The sequence below is a fragment of the Cryptomeria japonica genome, chromosome 11 (assembly GCF_030272615.1).
Source record: "Cryptomeria japonica chromosome 11, Sugi_1.0, whole genome shotgun sequence".
Classification (NCBI taxonomy): Eukaryota; Viridiplantae; Streptophyta; class Pinopsida; order Cupressales; family Cupressaceae; genus Cryptomeria; species Cryptomeria japonica.
Genome location: NC_081415.1, coordinates 304,678,499 through 304,698,260, shown reverse-complemented (window position 1 = coordinate 304,698,260; position 19,762 = coordinate 304,678,499). Strand labels below are relative to the sequence as shown.

General features: G+C 33.2%; 1 protein-coding gene across 1 annotated transcript; it reads right to left on the bottom strand.

Annotated features, from left to right (window-relative positions):
- Nucleotides 1-5,124: 5,124 nt before the first annotated feature.
- Nucleotides 5,125-12,346, bottom strand: LOC131072081 (transcription factor MYB17). The gene is made up of 3 exons (XM_058008122.2): nt 12,174-12,346; nt 11,091-11,220; nt 5,125-6,543 (listed from the first exon to the last, which is right to left on the bottom strand). The coding sequence occupies exons 1-3, from the start codon at nt 12,304-12,306 to the stop codon at nt 5,460-5,462; spliced, it is 1,347 nt and encodes a 448-aa protein (XP_057864105.2). The 5' UTR covers nt 12,307-12,346; the 3' UTR covers nt 5,125-5,459.
- Between the last annotated feature and the right edge of the window lie 7,416 nt (nt 12,347-19,762).

Below are 19,762 nucleotides of genomic sequence, written 5' to 3'. Positions count from 1 at the left end.
ATAGATATACCTTTACTATTACCATTCCAAGTGATGTCGTATATTACTCGGGAGAAAAAGTTCTATTTTCTAGTAAGGTCTTTGAATTACGAGATGAGTTAGTTTAATGTCCCTAGCAATGGAACTAGGATTGTTGATTATTTATTTTTTTTGGTTGCCAAATCCATAGATATGGCCTTCTCCTAGGTGATATTATTATCCCTACTCTTATGTACATGACTTTAAATATGTAATTTATTGAAATATAGCCAACATAATGAAAAAAATACATGTTTAATATTTAATCATTTTAAGTGTTTTGTTGCGATGAGAGTTTAAGCTCTATAGATTAGTACCCTATGGAATGTGGATGTTGTCTTCTCTTTGATCCTATCCATCTTGCACATTAATGACATTATTTATAAGCATAATTTTTTTTGAGATTTATGCATTAATCATGACTTGGATCAACATTTTTAGAGTTTTAAAAAATAGATAAAATATTGTTTCCTTACTTTAAGAGACTTTTTCAATTTGAACTACAAAAATTTGTAATTTAATGTTCAATAAAGTCCACAAAATGCTACAATTTATTTATAGTCCATGTAAAACTAAGATATATAGTCCATGAAATACTGAAAAATATAGTCCATGAAATACTGAAAAATATAGTCCATGAAATACTAAAATGAAGGGTACATGTCTAAACAAGTAAAACTTAAATAAAGTCCATGAAATGTGTATTGAATTATATTAATCATGTTTAAATTATTTAATATATCTAGAAAATTCAACATGATAATTTAATATATAGTTTAAATTATTTAATATATCTAGAAAATTAATGCTTCAGATTCTGTTTCGGTTTCATCTCATGATGAGGTGCCCTTTATTGTTGATGAAGGCATGCTTGATATTACTGTAGTGGCGGATCCTTCCTCCTTGGTTCCTGCACCTGTTGCTCCTGCTCCTCACCTTCACTCTGCTCCTGGTGCTTGTTCTCTTGTTGCTTCTCTACTGCAGCAGCCTGTTGCCGCTCTGCATTAGCAGTCTGGCAGTGACCCTGCAGGGTCTTCCCCACTTGATTCTTCTTTGAAAGTTCCTAATGATAGTTTTTCTTGGATGGTTGTTTTTCGTAGGAGGAAAGGAAAATCTAACCCCCTTTCCCAAGCCCCCCCTGGTCAAGTTTTGGGTTTTTCTCCCCCCTCTTGATTTGGGCTGGGTTGTTGATTGTTTGACAGGTCAGTTTGGTATGTCCAATTTTATTCTTTTGGGATTTTCTCCCCTGCTTGGTCTTTTTATTTTGATAGCCTTTGGCTTTGTAAAGGGTCAGCACCCTCTTTAACGTTGTTTTTTTAATAAAAAACACGATAATTTAAACAGTTGAATCTAGATATTAGTAAATACACTAAAAGGTGTGTCAAGTTGTACAGTTGTCAATGTAAAACATAATCGATCAAATGTAGATGATGTGTTGGAGGCCATCATATACACCAAATAATTTGAATGTTAAAATATTATATAGAATTCTTGATATTAAGTATAAATTATTTTGATATATACATTAAAATTTCATAATTAATTTATATATAACATGCATATCTATGTATGATTATCATTAAAACATATAACATCTACATATGATGTGATCTAATCTGATCCAGGTGCACCTAAAGTGGAATTAGGGGTAGGGCCATAACATATTTTATTAAATTATGTACATAAATGTGGCATTGACATGCATGGATTGCTAGGACTAGCTACATCAAATGCTCCTCCATGCTCTCTCCCACTAACTTCAGTTGAGCCATAAGGGTACATTTTTTAGTGAGATTGCCTCGAGAGAACACTCACTCCTATTTTGAAACCACCGCTTGATGTTGAATGGATGTAGGAATAGTAGGAGAAGGAGAAGTGACAATGGGTAGAACAAGAATGGGTTGAATTTAATCGACACTTGTTCCTAACCTATGTTGTTGCTACCACCACCAACACCTTGAAATGATCTGATGTCAAAATAGCTAAGTTTTAAACCCAGTTGAACCTCTACATATAATTTCCTCAAAAAATATAAGGGAACCTCATAATTAGCATGTGGTGGATGGTCAAATACCTTCCACCATTGCTCCCAAAGATGTGAAGCCATTGAGGATGCCTACACCTAATTGAATTTTTTTATTATTTTTTTGTTTGGAGGAATAAGTTGATTAGTGTGAGGGTTTATAAAAATGGGGCTAAGGTTTATTTTGTGATGTGAAGATCATGGATCTCTTTATATCTGAGAGTTCATTTGCATGAAATTGCCACATCTCCTCCCTTCATAAGCTGAATCTATCTAATTCTGAATAAATCACTCTATCCAAATCAACAATAATTTGCATTGAAGTTACAAACTATGGTAGATGGGAAGGAATATAATGGGCTCATTATGAATCACATTATTTTTTTCCTGGATTAGATTCATGTTATTTAATTATTCTATCTTGCAAGAGAGCCTCATCGAATCCAGGGGTGGAGGTGGGGGGTTTTGAGGCACTGGAGGAGTTGATGTTGGGGACTGGGTTTTAAGAGATTATTTATTAAGAATTCATCCATGTTAGAACTTGCATGTAAATGTACATTTACAATTACTTGTGGATCTATTTACATGTTACCATATACATGAAGATTACAAGAAATATAAATTATCTATGGCATGAAAGAAAAATTAGGATACATAAATTTCATGACAAGCATGTATATTTCAAAATTTAAGATTATAATTTTAATGTAATAAAAGATAAATTGAAGGTTAAATTTTTTTATTTAGGTAAAAACATAGAGTAAAATGAAACACACATACAAGAAAAGTGGACTATAAATTTAGTACATTTAATTATAAGGATTTGCGAAAATCTTACAAATACATGACTAATAAAAGTAAAAGAACCATACAATCAAAGTAAAATAGTCTTGAATGAAAGAGAAAAGGGTAAGTCTATTATGTCATGTCCTATATAATATAAGTACATTAGAATAAATAAGTGATGTATGTGACATCATTCATCTCCATCTATCTTTTTTTTTAGCATCAACCTACATTTCTTTTTTTTTGTGATAAAAGTGGATGAGACCACTAAAATTATATATATATATATATATATATATATGTATATATATATATATATATATATATGTATATATGTATATATCTATATATATATATATGTATATATGTATATATATATATATATATATGTATATATGTATATATATATATATATATATGTATATATATATATATATGTATATATATGTATATATATATATATGTATATATATATATGTATATATATATATGTATATATATATATGTATATATATGTATATATGTATATATGTATATATGTATATATATATATATATATATATATATATATAATATGTGTTTGGTTCAAAGAGCGCTGAAGGGAAAGATCCAGTAAGAAAACCCTTCAGTATTGCTCAAAAGAACATCAGTCTATCTACCCATTACAAAAAGCTCATAGGCATTTTAAACCTCCCAGATACATTGCAATACATTGCCACTCGCATTAGATATAAAGGAAGTTGTGAGAATCAGTCTAGAAGAGAGCATTGAAGATGGAGGCAAAGATGTCCAAAAAAATTCAGTTCCATTGCCCCCAAAAGCCAACCTGTCTAAACACCACAAGAATCCAAAGCTTTGAAGAAGACAAAACTCAAAGCCAGAAGAGAACCAAAAATAAGTGATCCTGCCAACACAAATATGGTGAGCAAACATAAACTAATCCAGATAAGAAGCAGAGAAGGATACTGAAGACCCTTAGGAAGCAAGATGAGACTGATCCAAAGAATAATCCAAAGAAAAAGCCAAAGGAGTAATAGCAGAATAAGAAACCCTCTGCAATACCACATTAACTGCTCTTTCCAATTCCTCAGAAAAAGCCACCATCCACTGAATTTGGCAAGAATTCTCCATAGAAAACAAAACATTTTGTTAGAAGAGAAAGCAAAACAAAGATCGAATGAATGCCATAACTGCCCGCCATCAACATTATAATAGAGAACATAATCACCATATCATAATTATTTTCCCATCATAAGAGAAAAATGCTAACATGAAGTTGTTTAGGCAATGATGGAGAGTGTCATTTGTAAGCGCGGTCTCTAAAACTAAATCAAGGTGTAACATGTGTTGTATATTGTATGCTTCTACACTTTGTCTTAGATTTATCTATTTTGAGACTAGTTGAGGTATTACATGGGGATTATGCATGTAATCATGAACTGAGATAAAGTTTCACTTTTTGGGGGTTCATCATGTCAAAACTATAATTTGAACCTTCTATTGTCAAGCTTAATTTAGAGAACTATTTGTCATAGAAACAAGGGATTCTAAATCATTGTTGTGAGCATTGTATACTACCCTATCTCATTTGGACTCATTTCTAAGCCTCAAGACAAATATTAGAAGAATAAGTGATTTAACAAAACTTGTAACTAAAAAATTATTAGTTAACTTTCTCTCTCTATATAAAAACATCTTTTACTATGTATATTTAATAAAAGTCAAATTATATTGTTTAAAAAAAATCACAAACTTGAACAAACTATCTAATAAATGTTTGACAATAAAGTGTTAATTGAAATGGTTGTTTTGGAATCAACTGCGTATGTTGCTTTGAGTTGAAGTTTTGGATCATACTCATAGATCCACAATCCAAGAAAAAGAAAATGATCCAAAATGACGATTCAAAAACATGCATAGTTGTTTTCAAAATAATCTTTTCATACATAATTGTTTTCAAAAACAATCTTTTCATTCATAGTTGTTTTCAAGAACAATATTTTCATCACTATATGAATTGTAGGAAAATTGAACGATAAATTGTTAAATGAAGAAATTGTTTCTCCAATGAACAACTAGATATGATTTTGAATTTATATTTTGAAACACGCTCAATCCATCATTGAAAAGAAGAAAATGGTCTGAAACGTCAATTAAAAAACATACAGATTTGATTTTGAAGACAATCTTTTCAATACTACACGACTGTAGAAAACTCTTATCAACTAATACATTATTAATTTACTAAATATATAAATATAAACTATCTCTTACTGTGGAAACATTGAAAATACCCATAAACAATCAAAGCTGATTTTCATTAGATGGAAGGTACGAGAGGACGCAACAAATACAACCATCATGGTTCCTGCCATGGGAGACACCAATACGAGTAACAGTCCATCATTTTATGACATGTACAGAGAGACCACACATACAAATGAAAACAAGAAACAAGAAAGACAAAGCACACTTGCATCCCACATAGGAGGGATTGCACTTCCTTTCATTGAGCGAAGTATAAGTAAAGAAAGAGAGAAAGAAAGAAAGAAGCCATATTGACAGAGAGGTCAAAGCCCAGAGCTCAGATAGAGCATAGCAGCTAAATTATGGCTGAGGAAGGGAGGGATCATCAGTTCTCAGAGATGGAGTCAAGAAAAGGCAAGGGCCCCACCTGTCGCAAAAGGTTTACCCAGTACTCCATTCCCACACTCATGCTACAATTATGCCCCCCTTGTACCTGTGCTTCATCTCCTCCTTTCATCTCCCACCATGGCCACACTTCCTCACACTGCTTCCCTCCTTCCATTCCCATCGTGCTTTGATCAGCCAGTTCTAGAAATTGTTCCACAGAGAAGTTACAGTTACTACTACTATTAGCATTCCCATTCCCCACAACTGACATTTTATTCACTGAGTCCCCCAAACTGCTGTGCTGCTTTGTTGGCCATAGAGACAACTCGTGTGAGCATAACTCATTGACATTGTTACCCAAGTTAGCAAAATTTAGGTCTGCAGTGTAGTCATACGGAGTGTTCTGTTGCATGTCCGGGTACGTCTTGTCACTTTCACGTATACCCAAATTGGCCAGGCTGACGAAGTTGTGGTCACTGAGAGCTGGAGGTGGTTTGCAGTCAAGCTGGTAACTCATTTCTTGATCTTGGTCCACCATGAAGTTCATGGAGTCGGCATAGCTGCACTGAAGAAGACTATTGTAGTCCATTGATTTCTTATCTGTTCTATCCAATGTTACATTTTGTGGGTTGATTTCATTGAATCCATAGACAGATGAGAGTAGCTCCATTGCCTCTGTGGAATGTTGGGAAGAGTCACTTGAGTAGGATGAATAGTTGGCTACCGACTTGGGGGAAACAGGAGCATGGCAAGCTTCCTGTTCTTCTACCCGTGACTGCAATAATGTATTATTTTCTTCACTACCCATTACTTCTGCTGGCTGCTCTAGTGTTTCTGAACTTTGCTTGCTCTGACTAGCATTGCTTGTGTTGGGTTCTTTTGCTGAGGATTTTCTTGGGGTTCTTTGTCTTTTGAATTCGTGGATGTGGTGGGCATTTGGAGAGTAGAATGTGTAACCTCGAGGAGCGTGGGTTACTGGGTCTACTCCTATTTGGAGCAAACGCTTCTTCAGATGGGTGTTCCATACGTTCTTTATCTCGTTGTCTGTTCTTCCCGGGAGATGTGAGGCAATAGCTGACCATCTGTACTCACACAGCACAAAACACAATAACAGTTTACAAAGTTTTCAAATGTGCATTCTTAAACATATCAGATTTTCATATTTCATAGTTATCGTATCACATTTATTTTGAATCAATGTTTTAGATCATATATCTATATTCACACAAAATAATGAATAAAATAGCTTACAATGTCTTAAAATATATCTTCTTCAAAATATCAGATTTTCACTGTCTATAATATTGAATATTATTTAGTTTTTGAATTCAATTGTGTCAATTTTTTTTCATCAACATTTCAGATAGCACATTTGTACTTGCGCAACACAATAAACAAAACAGCTTACAAGGCTTTCAAATGCATATTCTTGAAAACATCAGATTTTCACAATCTATAATACTGAGTACAAATTAGTTTTTAGATTAGATTATGTCAAATTTATTTTGCATCAACATTTTGGATCACATTCCAAGCCTGATCCAAAATGTTTATACGGAATAAATCATAGATCACAGAGAGTGTGATGCAAAACAAATTTGACATTTTTAATCACCATTCATGATATATTTCTGAATTCAATTCTGTCAAATTTATTTTGCATCAACTTTAGGGATTACATTCCTAGTGTTCGGATACATTGATGAAAAATAAATCATAGATCATAGAGTTGATCCAAAAAATTGCTGCAAAACAAATTTGACATATTGGATCACACTCCATGATTTATAATATATCATGGACTATGATCCAGAACGTTGATGCAAATAAAATCATAGAACATAGAATGTGATCTAAAACATCGATGCAAAATAAATTTGACATTTGGAATCACACTCCTTGATCTATCATAAATCTATCTGAAATATTTATGCAAAATAAATCATAGATCATAGAATATAATAAAAAAAAATTAATTAAATATATCAAAACTTCTCTAAATTTGAACTAATAAAAGAATTTTGGAAAAAATAAAGTAGAATTTTGTATCTGATAGTAGCTTTTCACAGTAAATCCTAAACATCTGACACATTTGAAGTTCGATTACGATCATTTACCAGCGGGTCAATTACATGTACATGCAGGAGGTTGACAGTGCAGTCGAGAAGCTTTTCAGCTTCTCAAAAAACGAGGCTGCGGGATCAGAATGTCAAACGTGCCTCCTGTTTCGTTCCGTTAAGTATAAGTAGTCACTCAGTTGTATTTTTTATTTTAGTTGAAATCAGATTTACTTACACAACGCTCATACCATTCATACGTCTGTGTATAGTCAGTGAGTTTGTATTTTCTCGATATAAAGATCGATAAAAGCTGGCAGATAAGTCACTAAACACTGTCATGTTCAAAATAAAAAGGTTGCAGGTTCAATGTCAACTGTCATACTTTTATCAGCAGGTCAGTTGACAGCATAGTGGGGAATCCTTTCAGCTTAAAAAAAAAAGAGTTTGTGCTTTCAAAATGTTAAAAAATAGTAGTCATTGAGCGATTTCAGTCGAAATAAGATTGAAAAGAATTGATAATATTTATATAAGTCACTGAAGACTCTCATGCTCAAAATAGGAAGTTACAGATTCAATGTCAATTGTCACACTTTTATCAGCAGATCAGTTGATAGCATACTTTCAGATTTTTAAAAAAAAAAAACCTGCGGTTTCAAAATGTTAAAACATGCCTTCTATGTTGATTGGTTAATTTTAAATAGTGATTGAATTGTATTTTTTATTTTAGTTGAAATAAGACGGACAAAAATTTGATAATATTCATGTGTATATGCATAGAATAAACACTGTCATGTTACAGATTCAATGTCGACTGTCACACTTTTACACAAGACATTACCACCATGTTCAAAAGAAGACTGTCAATGGATATAATGTTATAGAATTTGTAAGTGTTAGAGACATTACTCTTTCAGAAAACCCATGTATCAGTCATCATCCTACTGGTAAAACCAAAGAAACAAATCCATCACTTATAAGAACCTATGCATCCTTGTAGCAAATGTATCTATAATTATAGATTATTCAACAATGACCATCAAAAAGACTATTTTGGCTAATTCGCATCATGAAACAGATCCTCAAAACTTCTCTATTAAACTGGAGGATTCAAATCTTTCTATAGAAAAACAAAAAAGTCATGTTTAAACATGTACATTCTTGCCTCTAAAGAAATCAGATACTATATATATATATATATATATATATATATATATATATATATATATATATATATATATATATATATATATATATATATTTTGTTTATTGAGTAAAACTGAGGATAATTCAAATTATATTCTCTACATTTTGGTTTTATTATTTTCAGACAGACAATTTTTTTATATATTTTAATTTTTATGCTATATTTTTATTTTTAATAAAAATGGATTTTTCCACTAAATCTATAGTATCTAACAGATTAGTTTATACACCCCGCCCAAAACCACATACAAAATGCCGTCACAACACATATAATATCAATGAAAGAAGACTCCACAACTGCTAACATTTTTATTTTCTTCAATAAAAATACTTTTTTAAATTATAAAATTTAAGAATGAAAATTTAAAATAAAAATTGTATTAATATAATCATATAAAATTAAACATTTCATAACAATATATAAATATTAAACAATTAGATTTTTAAATCTTTTATCAAAAGAAAATATTAAACCTAAAAATTTAGAAAAAAAAAAAGTGATGAAATCTATTTTATAATTTTTTTTTCTTTTTCTTTTGAGGAAAACACTAAAAACATATTAAATCAAAGATTGGAGAGAATAACAAAGATTTTCAGATAGTCATAGCTAACACAACAAGAAAAATAAGAAGCCAAAAAAGTCTCTCAACAAACCAGCATGTTCAAAAACTCATGACACCAACAAAGATCAAGACAAAAGAACAACGATTAGCCCATTCAAAAATTAAATCAACAACAACGTTCCATTCTTCAGGATTATGAACAAAAGAAATAGAATCTAAGTGCTCACATAAATCACAAATTTGAATAGCAAAAAAAGCCAAATACCATGAAGAACTCTATATAAATGTAGATATATAGTTATATAAAAGAAACAATAATCTTTTCTAAAATTATATATTGTTAAGAAAGAAAAGAAAAACATTATAATATTATCATTTCATTTTTTTGTTAAATGTAGCTCTCTTACTTTATTGATGAATACATATATATAAAGAAATGTTACTAGTATTGCTTCATTACCTCTTAAAATATATTTTTTTAATAGTTTTAGTTTGCCTAGAATTTATTCTGAAACAAAGAATTGTTTTTATATATTTAAATAATAAAAATATATACATATGGAGAATTTTTGCCAAATTCGGCAGATGGTGGCTTTTTTTGAGGAATTGGAAAGAGCAATTAATGTGCATCTCTTATTCTTGGTTCTTGTGGTGTTTAGATAGGCTGGATTTTGGGGTGATGTCTCTATTTTTTGGTGGACATTCTTGACTTCATCTTCAGATGCTCCCTGTTAGACTGGTTCTTACAACTTCCTTTATATTTAATGCGGATGGCAATGCATTGCACTGTATCTGGGGGTTTCAATATGCCTATGGGCTTTTTGTAATGGGTAGATAGGCTTATGTTTTCTTGAGCAATACTTAAGGGTTTTCTTACTTTCCCTTCAATGCTTTTTGAATCAGACACATGTAAAAATATATATTATCAATATAATTTTAGTGGTCTCATCCACTTTTAACAAAAAAAAGAAAAAAAAAAAGAAAAAGAAAAAAAAGAAGTACATATGAAATTAAAATTACTATACTGAACTATCCTTTTCAAAAAAATTCCTTAAATTACGAGGATGGTTCAGTATAGTAAGCTTTTTGAGTTCATCTACTAACAGCTTCAGATTTACAAATGTTTTACAAATTTAAAAAGAAAAAATGCACAATAGATTTCAAGGACATGCCAGTAAAGTTAGGACTGATATGGAAGCCAGTAGTATGTTTTATCAAAGGACTTCATACAGTCACTAATAAACTTATGGTAGGCATTCAAAATTACGTACAAGTTCAAATAAAAGTTTGCAGAAAACTGAACCTCAAATTTACTGAAAATCGTTTTAAGTGAATATTTAGTAAATTATATTGTTTTGAAGATGGTTTTATATGATTATTAATAAATATTCTGAATCAGTGATCTATCACCGAGATGTTGAAAACAATAATATATGAATTGTGACAGATTTATGCTAACAAATATATTATAGCACTTCCCAAAAAAAATAGTGTTGGATCTGGTCACATATTCAAGCCAAGTCTTTCTGAAAGAAAGATCCAGTGGTTTACTGGCACATGTGAAAAAAGAAACTATACAGAAAAACTGTGAGATCTAATGAATGAGCATTGAAATTTAAAAAAAAAAGTGTCCAGGTGATGCAAACGCAGGGAGATTACAATGAGTGTCATATATAGGATACTATTTACTTTATCAATTTGACTGTACCCTAGAAGCCCATGCCCTAATTTCTTAAATCTTCAAAACATTCTTGTTTACAACTTTACGGATGTCTGTATTTGTATAGAGTAAAGTTTAGTTACCTGTTCCCCAAGATTTGATGGAGTTGGATGATTGTCTGCTCCTCCTTTAGACTAAAGTTGCCACGTTTGATGTCTGGTCTCAGATAATTTGTCCACCGCAGTCGACAACTCTTACCACATCGCATAAGTCCTGTAGGAAAAGTGGCATATACATCAGAGCTCTAAAATTTCTTAGTGAGAGTTTCTAGATTCAAGAGTGTAAGAATTTTTTCCATCATTTAAACATTTCGGATTATGTTTAATAATTTGGCTTTAAAATGAAAATATGTTTTATAATCCATCTTCAAAATAAAGATGAAGAACATGTTCTGTATTCTATTTTTCAGAATGAAGATAGGAACATATTTTATAATCTTAAACTGAAGATATAGAACATGTTCTATGATCCATCCTCAAAATGAATATAGGAACATATTTTCTGATTCACTTTCAGAATGAAAATATGAATTATGTTTTATGATCCATTGTTGGAAGGAAGATATAGAACATGTTTTATGGCCCATCTTCAAAATTAAGGTACAGACAAGTTCTATGACTAATCCTCAGAAAGGAGATGCGAAACATGTATTACGGCCCATCTTCAGAATGAAGACTCAGAACATGTTCTATGATCCATCTTCAAAATGAAGATATGAAACATGTGGTCACTGACATCCTCAAAATGAAGATTCACAACATCCCATCTTCAAAATGAAGATGGAGAACATGTTTATGACCTACCTTCAAAATGAAGATACCAAACATGTTTTATGACCTAACTTCAAAAGGAAGATACGGAACATGTTTTATGATTCAATCTTAGAATGAAGATATGGAACACATGTTATGATCCATCCTCAAAATGAAAATAAAGAACATATGTTATGATCCATCCTCAGAATGAAAATAAGAAACCCATCATTCAAATGATGATAAGAAACATGCTCTATAATCCATTCTCAGAATAAAGATACAAAACATGTGGCATGGCCGATCCTCAAAATGAAAATAGCAAGATAGAAAAAACCATTAAAGAATTACAGACCTTAAGCTAATCTAAATCTACAATACCCAACTGCAAATTCTTGAGAATAAGACACAGACCTGCTTGTTTGGGCAGTGCCCGCCAATTCCCATGTCCATTCTTGTTAATATAAGCAACAAGAATCTGATCTTCTTCAGGAGTCCAAGGGCCCTTCTTCAATCCCATTTCATCAGAGCATGAAGCACGCCCCATGTCCTGTTTTTCACTCCACCACAAGTATATATACACACGCATACCAAAACATATTCTCTCTCTTTCTCTTTCTCTATCTTTTACCCCACGCCATACGTGACGCCAAAGTCGTCGGAGAAGAAAAAAAAGAAATTCCACAGAGACTGTTATGTCATCAGATAAGATTCCAAAGCAGCAGCCGTCGTTATCATCCTGACGAAAGCTCGTGCTGTTTTACTTGTCTGCAAAAATGGCTTTTTGGTCAACAGGGATGAATCCATTGCCATGACTATGCCCGGCGGAGATTTCTCCGATTATCAATCACTCCTGCGCAGCCACGTGCTTTCAGGCATCTCAATTTTTTCACTTACAGTCAACCGGGCCCGGCCATTTTTCCTCCACAAACGTCTATGAAATTTTTACAGAGAGACGACTTTCTTTGCTTCACGTGCCTCCATTCTCAACTACCGAGGCACTTTAACAATATGGGACTTAATTTGTCAACGACGGGTCTCATGTCATCCTCATTCAGAATGATATTACACAGCTCTTCAAGATTCCAAACGTTTGTCATATACAAACAAAAGGAAAAAGAAGACAGGCCCCATCTGGGTCAGCTCATGTCTGGGCCAGGACTACAGGACTACTGTTTAATGTAGTTCAGTTTAATGTAGTTCAGGTTGACGGTTTGATTTTTGTTAATCGTAATGTGTGGGTGAGGCTTTGTTGCACATTGTCTTAAAGATTATAGGGAGGACTTGTCTTATTCATGAGCTAAGTTGTCTTGGTTGTCATTTCAGGCAGTTTCGATCATCAGTTTGATACTGATTAATCGCAATGTAGGTTATAGGGAGGACTTGTCCTATCAAAGAGCTAAGTTGATTTGGTTGTCATTTTAGGCAGTTTTGGTCATTAGTTTGATACTGGTTAATCGCAGAGGACTTGCCCCTATCAAAGAGCTAAGTTGACTTAGTTGTCATTTTAGGCAGTTTTGGTCATCAGTTTGATACTGGTTAATCGCAATGTAGGTTATAGGGAGGACTTGCTCTATCAAGCAGCTAAGTTGACTTGGTTGTCATTTCAGACAGTTTTGGTCATCGGTTTGATACTTGTTAACCCTGATGTATATTATAGGGAGGACTTGCCCTATCGAACAGCTAAGGTATCTTGGCTGTCAGTTTAGGCAGTTCTTGTCATCAGTTTGATACCGGTTAATCTCGATGTAGGTTATAGAGAGTACTTGCCCTATCAAACAGTTAAGTTGTCTTGGTTGTCATTTTAGGCAGTGTTGGTCATCAGCTTGATACTGGTTAATCGTGATGTAGGTTATAGGGAGGACTTGCTCTATCAAACAGCTAAGTTGTCTTGGCTGTTGTTTTAGGCAGCTCAGGTCATCGTTTGATCCTGGCTAACCACAATGTATGTTGAGGGATATATTGCACATCATCAAGAAGATTATAAGGAGGGCTTGTCCTATCAAAAAGCTAAATTGTCTTAGCTGTAATTTTAAACAATTTAGATTATTGATTTGATCTTGGTTAACCAGGATGTGTGCTGAGATGAGGATCCAATGCACATCGTCCAAAAAATAATAGGAAAGGCTAATTGAACGGCTAACTATACTAACCTGCTGTTTTCTTTCCAAATTGCTAGAATAACCTACCATTTTCTCTTCATTTAAAATACATAAAAGACAAAATGTAGAAAAGAGAAACAAGGAGGAAGGACACGTCTGGGCTTTGAGAGCCACAGCCAAAGAGAAGAAAAGACAGGGTGGAAAACAATAATGAGAAGATGCCCAGATAAAGAACTTCTCGTAGCAGCTGGACTTTGGTGAATTTGGTCACTCATAACTCAAGAGAGCATGGCCCTACACATATCACTTTCCTTGCTCAAGTGGCTTGAATCTGATGAGCATTGCTCACTTCCACAAGGCATGTAGAACATTCCATTACCCGTACAAAGGTGTGAGAAGTAAATCATCAAATTGCTCCATATTACTATTATATCGTGTCATACAATTTATGATAATAGGGACACAGTCTTTTTCCTAGTTGTGACTTTATGTCTATTGGGAGGATATAAGGGCAAATTTGACTTTTTGTCATTAGCAATCATATGCAAAGAGGTTGTTTAAATTTATGAAGATTATTTAAAGTTTTCTTGATAGGGACGAGTCTTTTTTCAGTTGAGATTTCATGTCTATTATTATGGTATAAGAGTAAATTTAGTTTTTTTGTTAGCAATCACATATAAAGAGGTTGTCGAGCTTTATTAGGAATATAAAGACTTTTGATAGGAACGAGTCTTTATTTGTTGGGATTTAATGTCTATTATTATGATACTAGGGTAAATTTGACTTTTATCATTATTAATCACATTTAAAGAGGTTGTTGAAGTTTATGGGAAAATTAGATATTTCTGGTAGGAACGGGCCTTTCTCTAATTGGGATTTAATGCCTATTATCATGGTATAAGGGTAAATTTGAATTTTGCCATTAGTAGTCACATGAAAAGAGGTTTCCAAAGTTTCTTGAGAATTTGAGGTTTTTGGTTGTAAGAGTTGGACTCTTTTTTTCAAAAAAAATTAGGTCATTTATTGTAAATAGGTTGGAATCCATTTCATGGAAATTTTGAAAGGACGTAAAGTTGTGGAAGACACTTCCCATACTAATATATAAGAGGAGGTTACGTGAAAAAAATTAAAATGACCATATACATACAACGAATAAACACATAAAATATATACCAAAATACAATTAGTTGTGTGCAAAGAACCCTATTTGGAAGGAAATCCCATTCTACAAAGAACTTAATGTTTTAAATTATTATAATGGTGTAAAGGTAAATTTGAATTTTTCTATTAGCAAACACATAACGAGCTTTCCTTGGGGATTTAAAGATTTCAATGTTAGGATAACTGGTGAACAATTGAGGGGGAAGGGGGGAGGGTTGAATTAGTTGTTAACAGATTATGAAACTTTAAGCACACAAAACCTTTTACCAGAATGCATAAACCAAATACCGGAATAGCAGATATATCAATTAAGAACAAACATAAATCATGAACCAAATACTAGCATCCACAACACATAACACCAAGATTTGTAGGTGGAAAACTCGGTAAAGGGAAAAACCATAGTGGGAAGCCTACCCATAGTCAAATGATACTTATGTAGTAAGTATGTGATTACAATAAGGGGCCTACACATGCAGGAAGGGCAACAGCCTAGAGCACACTTTTCATTACAAGGGAGCCTCACTAACTACATAAATATGTGGACTACAATCCGGAAATAAGAATGAACAACAAGAATAGAATCTCCTATGGCTCAGTACAGTTCTGGTTAAGCTCAATGTCGGAGGTCTTAAACCTCATACATAAACCCAATTCGATCACTTATGATCACCCAAAACCTCTGCATATGATTACAACTTTATTTGCACACAAATAATTCCATAACCCACAACCACATGCCACAATCTACAAAGAGATCTTACATCATATTTATACCAACTTGAGACCTAAACAATTAGGTCAGCCACCTAAAAGATAATATAATAAATCCATTACATAAATCCACAAGTTACCAATGATAACACAAGTTACATATTAACCAAACAATAAATCCAATCAGTAATGCATCAGGAGCATCCACCAACATGTTACATAAACCAGTCCATAACCTAACAGAATAGCATTAAGTTCGGACCTAAAATAGGTCGCCATAAGCCAAATGCAACACCATCGATCAACTGGAACACGAACATGATAACTATCAGCATCATGAAAACCTTCTAGAAGTCACACCAACACCACTTATCGAATCCATCAAAATGTCTTCAACAAAGCTCTGTCGGTAGAACCCTTACCGGTAACCAAATGGCTTACTAGAACATATGATAGCTTCTGAATCACCAAATCTCAAACCAACTGAATGTGACACGCATATGAATGACATGAATGACCGAACCAAACCAATTCCACCAATCTGAACATATATGAGAATACCGAAGATAGTCTTCATATCAAAATTACAATCCAACCACTCTATCGGAACCCGGTAGACAACCAAATAAGATAGTGTTCACATCAATGCAACACATAATCAATTCCTCCAAATTGTCAACAATCTCCCCCTTTGGCATTGATGGCAACACTAGATGTGAAAAACATCCAAGTGCCAAGAAGTGCTTAACAAGTCTCCCCCAATGGAAGACATCCAACAAATGATGTATCAATGAAGTTCAGAACCAAATAACCAAACCATAGACCGAAGTTCCCCTTGTGACTGATATCTCTGTTAAGCTCTGTTTTTCACATGTATACCTCTCCCCCTTTGACATCAATGCCATAAATCTGACATAAACATCAAAGAAAAATCATAGACTCTTTGAACCACACAGCTGACTACTCCCCCTGAGTAGTAGCACCAAATCATCAACCCAGAATGAATAATAGTTTTGATAATGCATTACCGGACTGATGCTTCAACATCACTTTAGTCTTTACCTAGAGGGGCAAAGACCCCCAATATGTCTCTAAAGTACTCAAATGATTCCTTGGGCAAATATTTAGTGAAGATATCTGCAATCTTCTCTTTAGTGTTCACATAAACCAATCTAACTTCATTTGCTTCCACCTTTTCCTTCAAAAAGTTATACTTGATTGATATGTGCTTTGTCTTAGAATGAAATATCGGATTCTTTAATATGTTAATAGCAACAAAGTTATCATAGTAAATAACTACCGGTTCATTACAATCTACCCTTATATCCTTCAACATTTGCTTCATCCATAGAACTTGTGTACAACTAGTAGCAGTAACAACATACTCAGCTTCAGTAGTAGATAAAGAAGTACATGGTTTTTTCTTTCCATAAAACAATTTTCTTTCCAAGAAAAAAAGCTCCACCGGATGTGCTTTTTCGGTCATCTATATCTATAGCCCAATATGCATCTGTATATGCACATAGTGTAAAGTCATCATCTTTAGGATACCACAAACCATATTCAGTTGTTCCTTGTAAATATCTAAAAAATCCTTTTTACTGCACTCTCATGATTCTCTCTAGGATCACTCTAATATCTTGATACAATACAAACGACATTCATTATATCTGGTCTAGTTTGAGTCAAATATAATAGACCTCCAATCATAGATTTATACCTTGTAGGATTTACCGGAGCTTATACACCTTTCTTTTTTAGTTTCTCACTCGTAACCATAGGAGTACCAACTTAGTTTGATAGATGAAAATACCTTTATCAGTTTGAGTAATCTGCAAACCTAAGAAAAATCTCATTTCTCTTATCATAGACATTTCAAATTCATTCTTCATATTATCAAAGAATTCCATACATAACTTTTCCTCACCTCCAAAAATGATATCATCCAAAAAGACCTCAACAATCAATATGTCATCATTAGTGATCTTATAATATAAGTTATTGTCAGGATAACCTTTAGTGAAACCAAGCTTCAAAAGATATTTGTCCAATCTAGCATACCAAGCTCTAGGGGTTTGCTTCAATCCATATAAAGCTTTCCTCAATCTGCAAACCATGTTATTGTCATCTGAAAGAGAAAATCCATTAGGTTGTTCAATGTACACTTCCTCTTCAAGATCTCCATTTAGAAATGCACACTTAACATCCATCTGATAAACCTTGTATTTCTTGTGGGCAACATAAGCAAGAAATAATCTCACAACTGCAATCCTAGCTACCAAAGAAAAAGTTTCATCATAATCAATTCCTTCCTTCTAAGAATATCCTTTATAGACCAATCTAGCCTTGTTCCTCACAACTTGTCCATCTTCATTCATTTTATTCCTAAAAACCCATTTAGTTCCAATAATATTCTTATTTTTAGGTCGGGGAACTAAAGTCCATGTGTTGTTCTTTTCTATTTGATCCAATTCCTCTTCCATAGCTTTCATCCAACATTCATCCTTACATGCTTCAACTACTGATGTTGGTTTAATTTGAGAAATTAAGCATACCTCTTCATTTGCCAACCATCTCCTTGTCATCACTCCTTTTCTCTTGTCTCCAATGATCCGATCTTCTGAATGATTCAACCTTATATACCTAGGAGTCTTCTAACTTTATGTTCCTCTACTTTGATCTTCAGTTACTGTTGAATTTTCAGATACTGTCGGGGTAACTGGTTCAACATTTTGTTCCGGTACAGGTGTTGCTGATTCAGGTATGATCATTTCCACTTCCGGTTCTCTCTCATAAGTTCTGTTTTGACCTCTGTACTGTTCATCCACCTTGACATTAGCACTCTCCACAATTCTCTACAATATTTTGTTATAACATCTATATGCTTTACTTTCATTTGAATAACCAAGAAATATTCCTTCATCACATCTAAGATCAAACTTTCCAATGGAACCATCTCTTTTGATATAGCATTTACTACCAAAGATTATGAAGTACTTAATTGTAGGTGTATGACCAAACCATAACTCATAAGGTGTCTTACCGGTGTCTCCTTTGATATGAACCCTGTTGAATGTGTATACCATTGTGCTCACAGCTTCTCTCCAATAGATATGAGGCAAATTAGCTTCCAGCTTCCATCATCATAGATCTAGCTACATCCAAGATAGTTTTGTTCTTTCTTTCCACAACACCATTCCATTGAGGTGTTTGGGGTGCAGACAACTATCTCCGTATGACATGTTTCTCACAATAACTGTTAAATTCACCAAATGTGAATTCACCACCTTGACCAGATCTTAAGCATTTGATCTTCAACACTATCTTTGTCTCAACCATAGCTTTAAAGATCTTGAACTTTTCAAAGGCTTCATATTTCTCCCTTAGAAAAGTAGCCCACATCATTCTAGAATAGTCATCAATTATTAGCATGAAATATCTATCACCCGAAAAAAATCTTATTCTAGCGAGACCACACAAATCAGTATGAATAAGATCAAGAATATCATTAGATTTGTCTTGTCTTGTATACCCTTAAAAGAAGTTTTGACTTTCTTTCCCATTTGACATTCCTTACATATCGGATTATGTGGCTTCACAATCTTAGGTATATCTCTAACTACCTTAGTTGAATTGATCTTTACAATGCAATCAAAATTCACATGACACAACCTCTTATGCCATAGCCAACTCTCATCAATATGTGCAATCAAACATGTCTTCTCACCGAAGTTCAAATGAAAGATGTTACCTTTATTTTGAGTATCGGTTGCAATCTCCAATCTAGATCTGTTGATGATTTTGCATTTTCCATCCTTGAACTGTAATTGAAATCCCTTATCCACCAATTGTCCTACACTCAAAATATTATATCTTAAACCTTCTACATAATAGACATTATCAGTGTTATGCTTTCAATCCAATGATATAGTTCCTCTTCCTCTAATCATGTATGCTTTGTCATCTTCAAATCTAACCAGACCACCATCAAATTCTTGCAAAGATAGAAACTTCCTTCTATCTCCA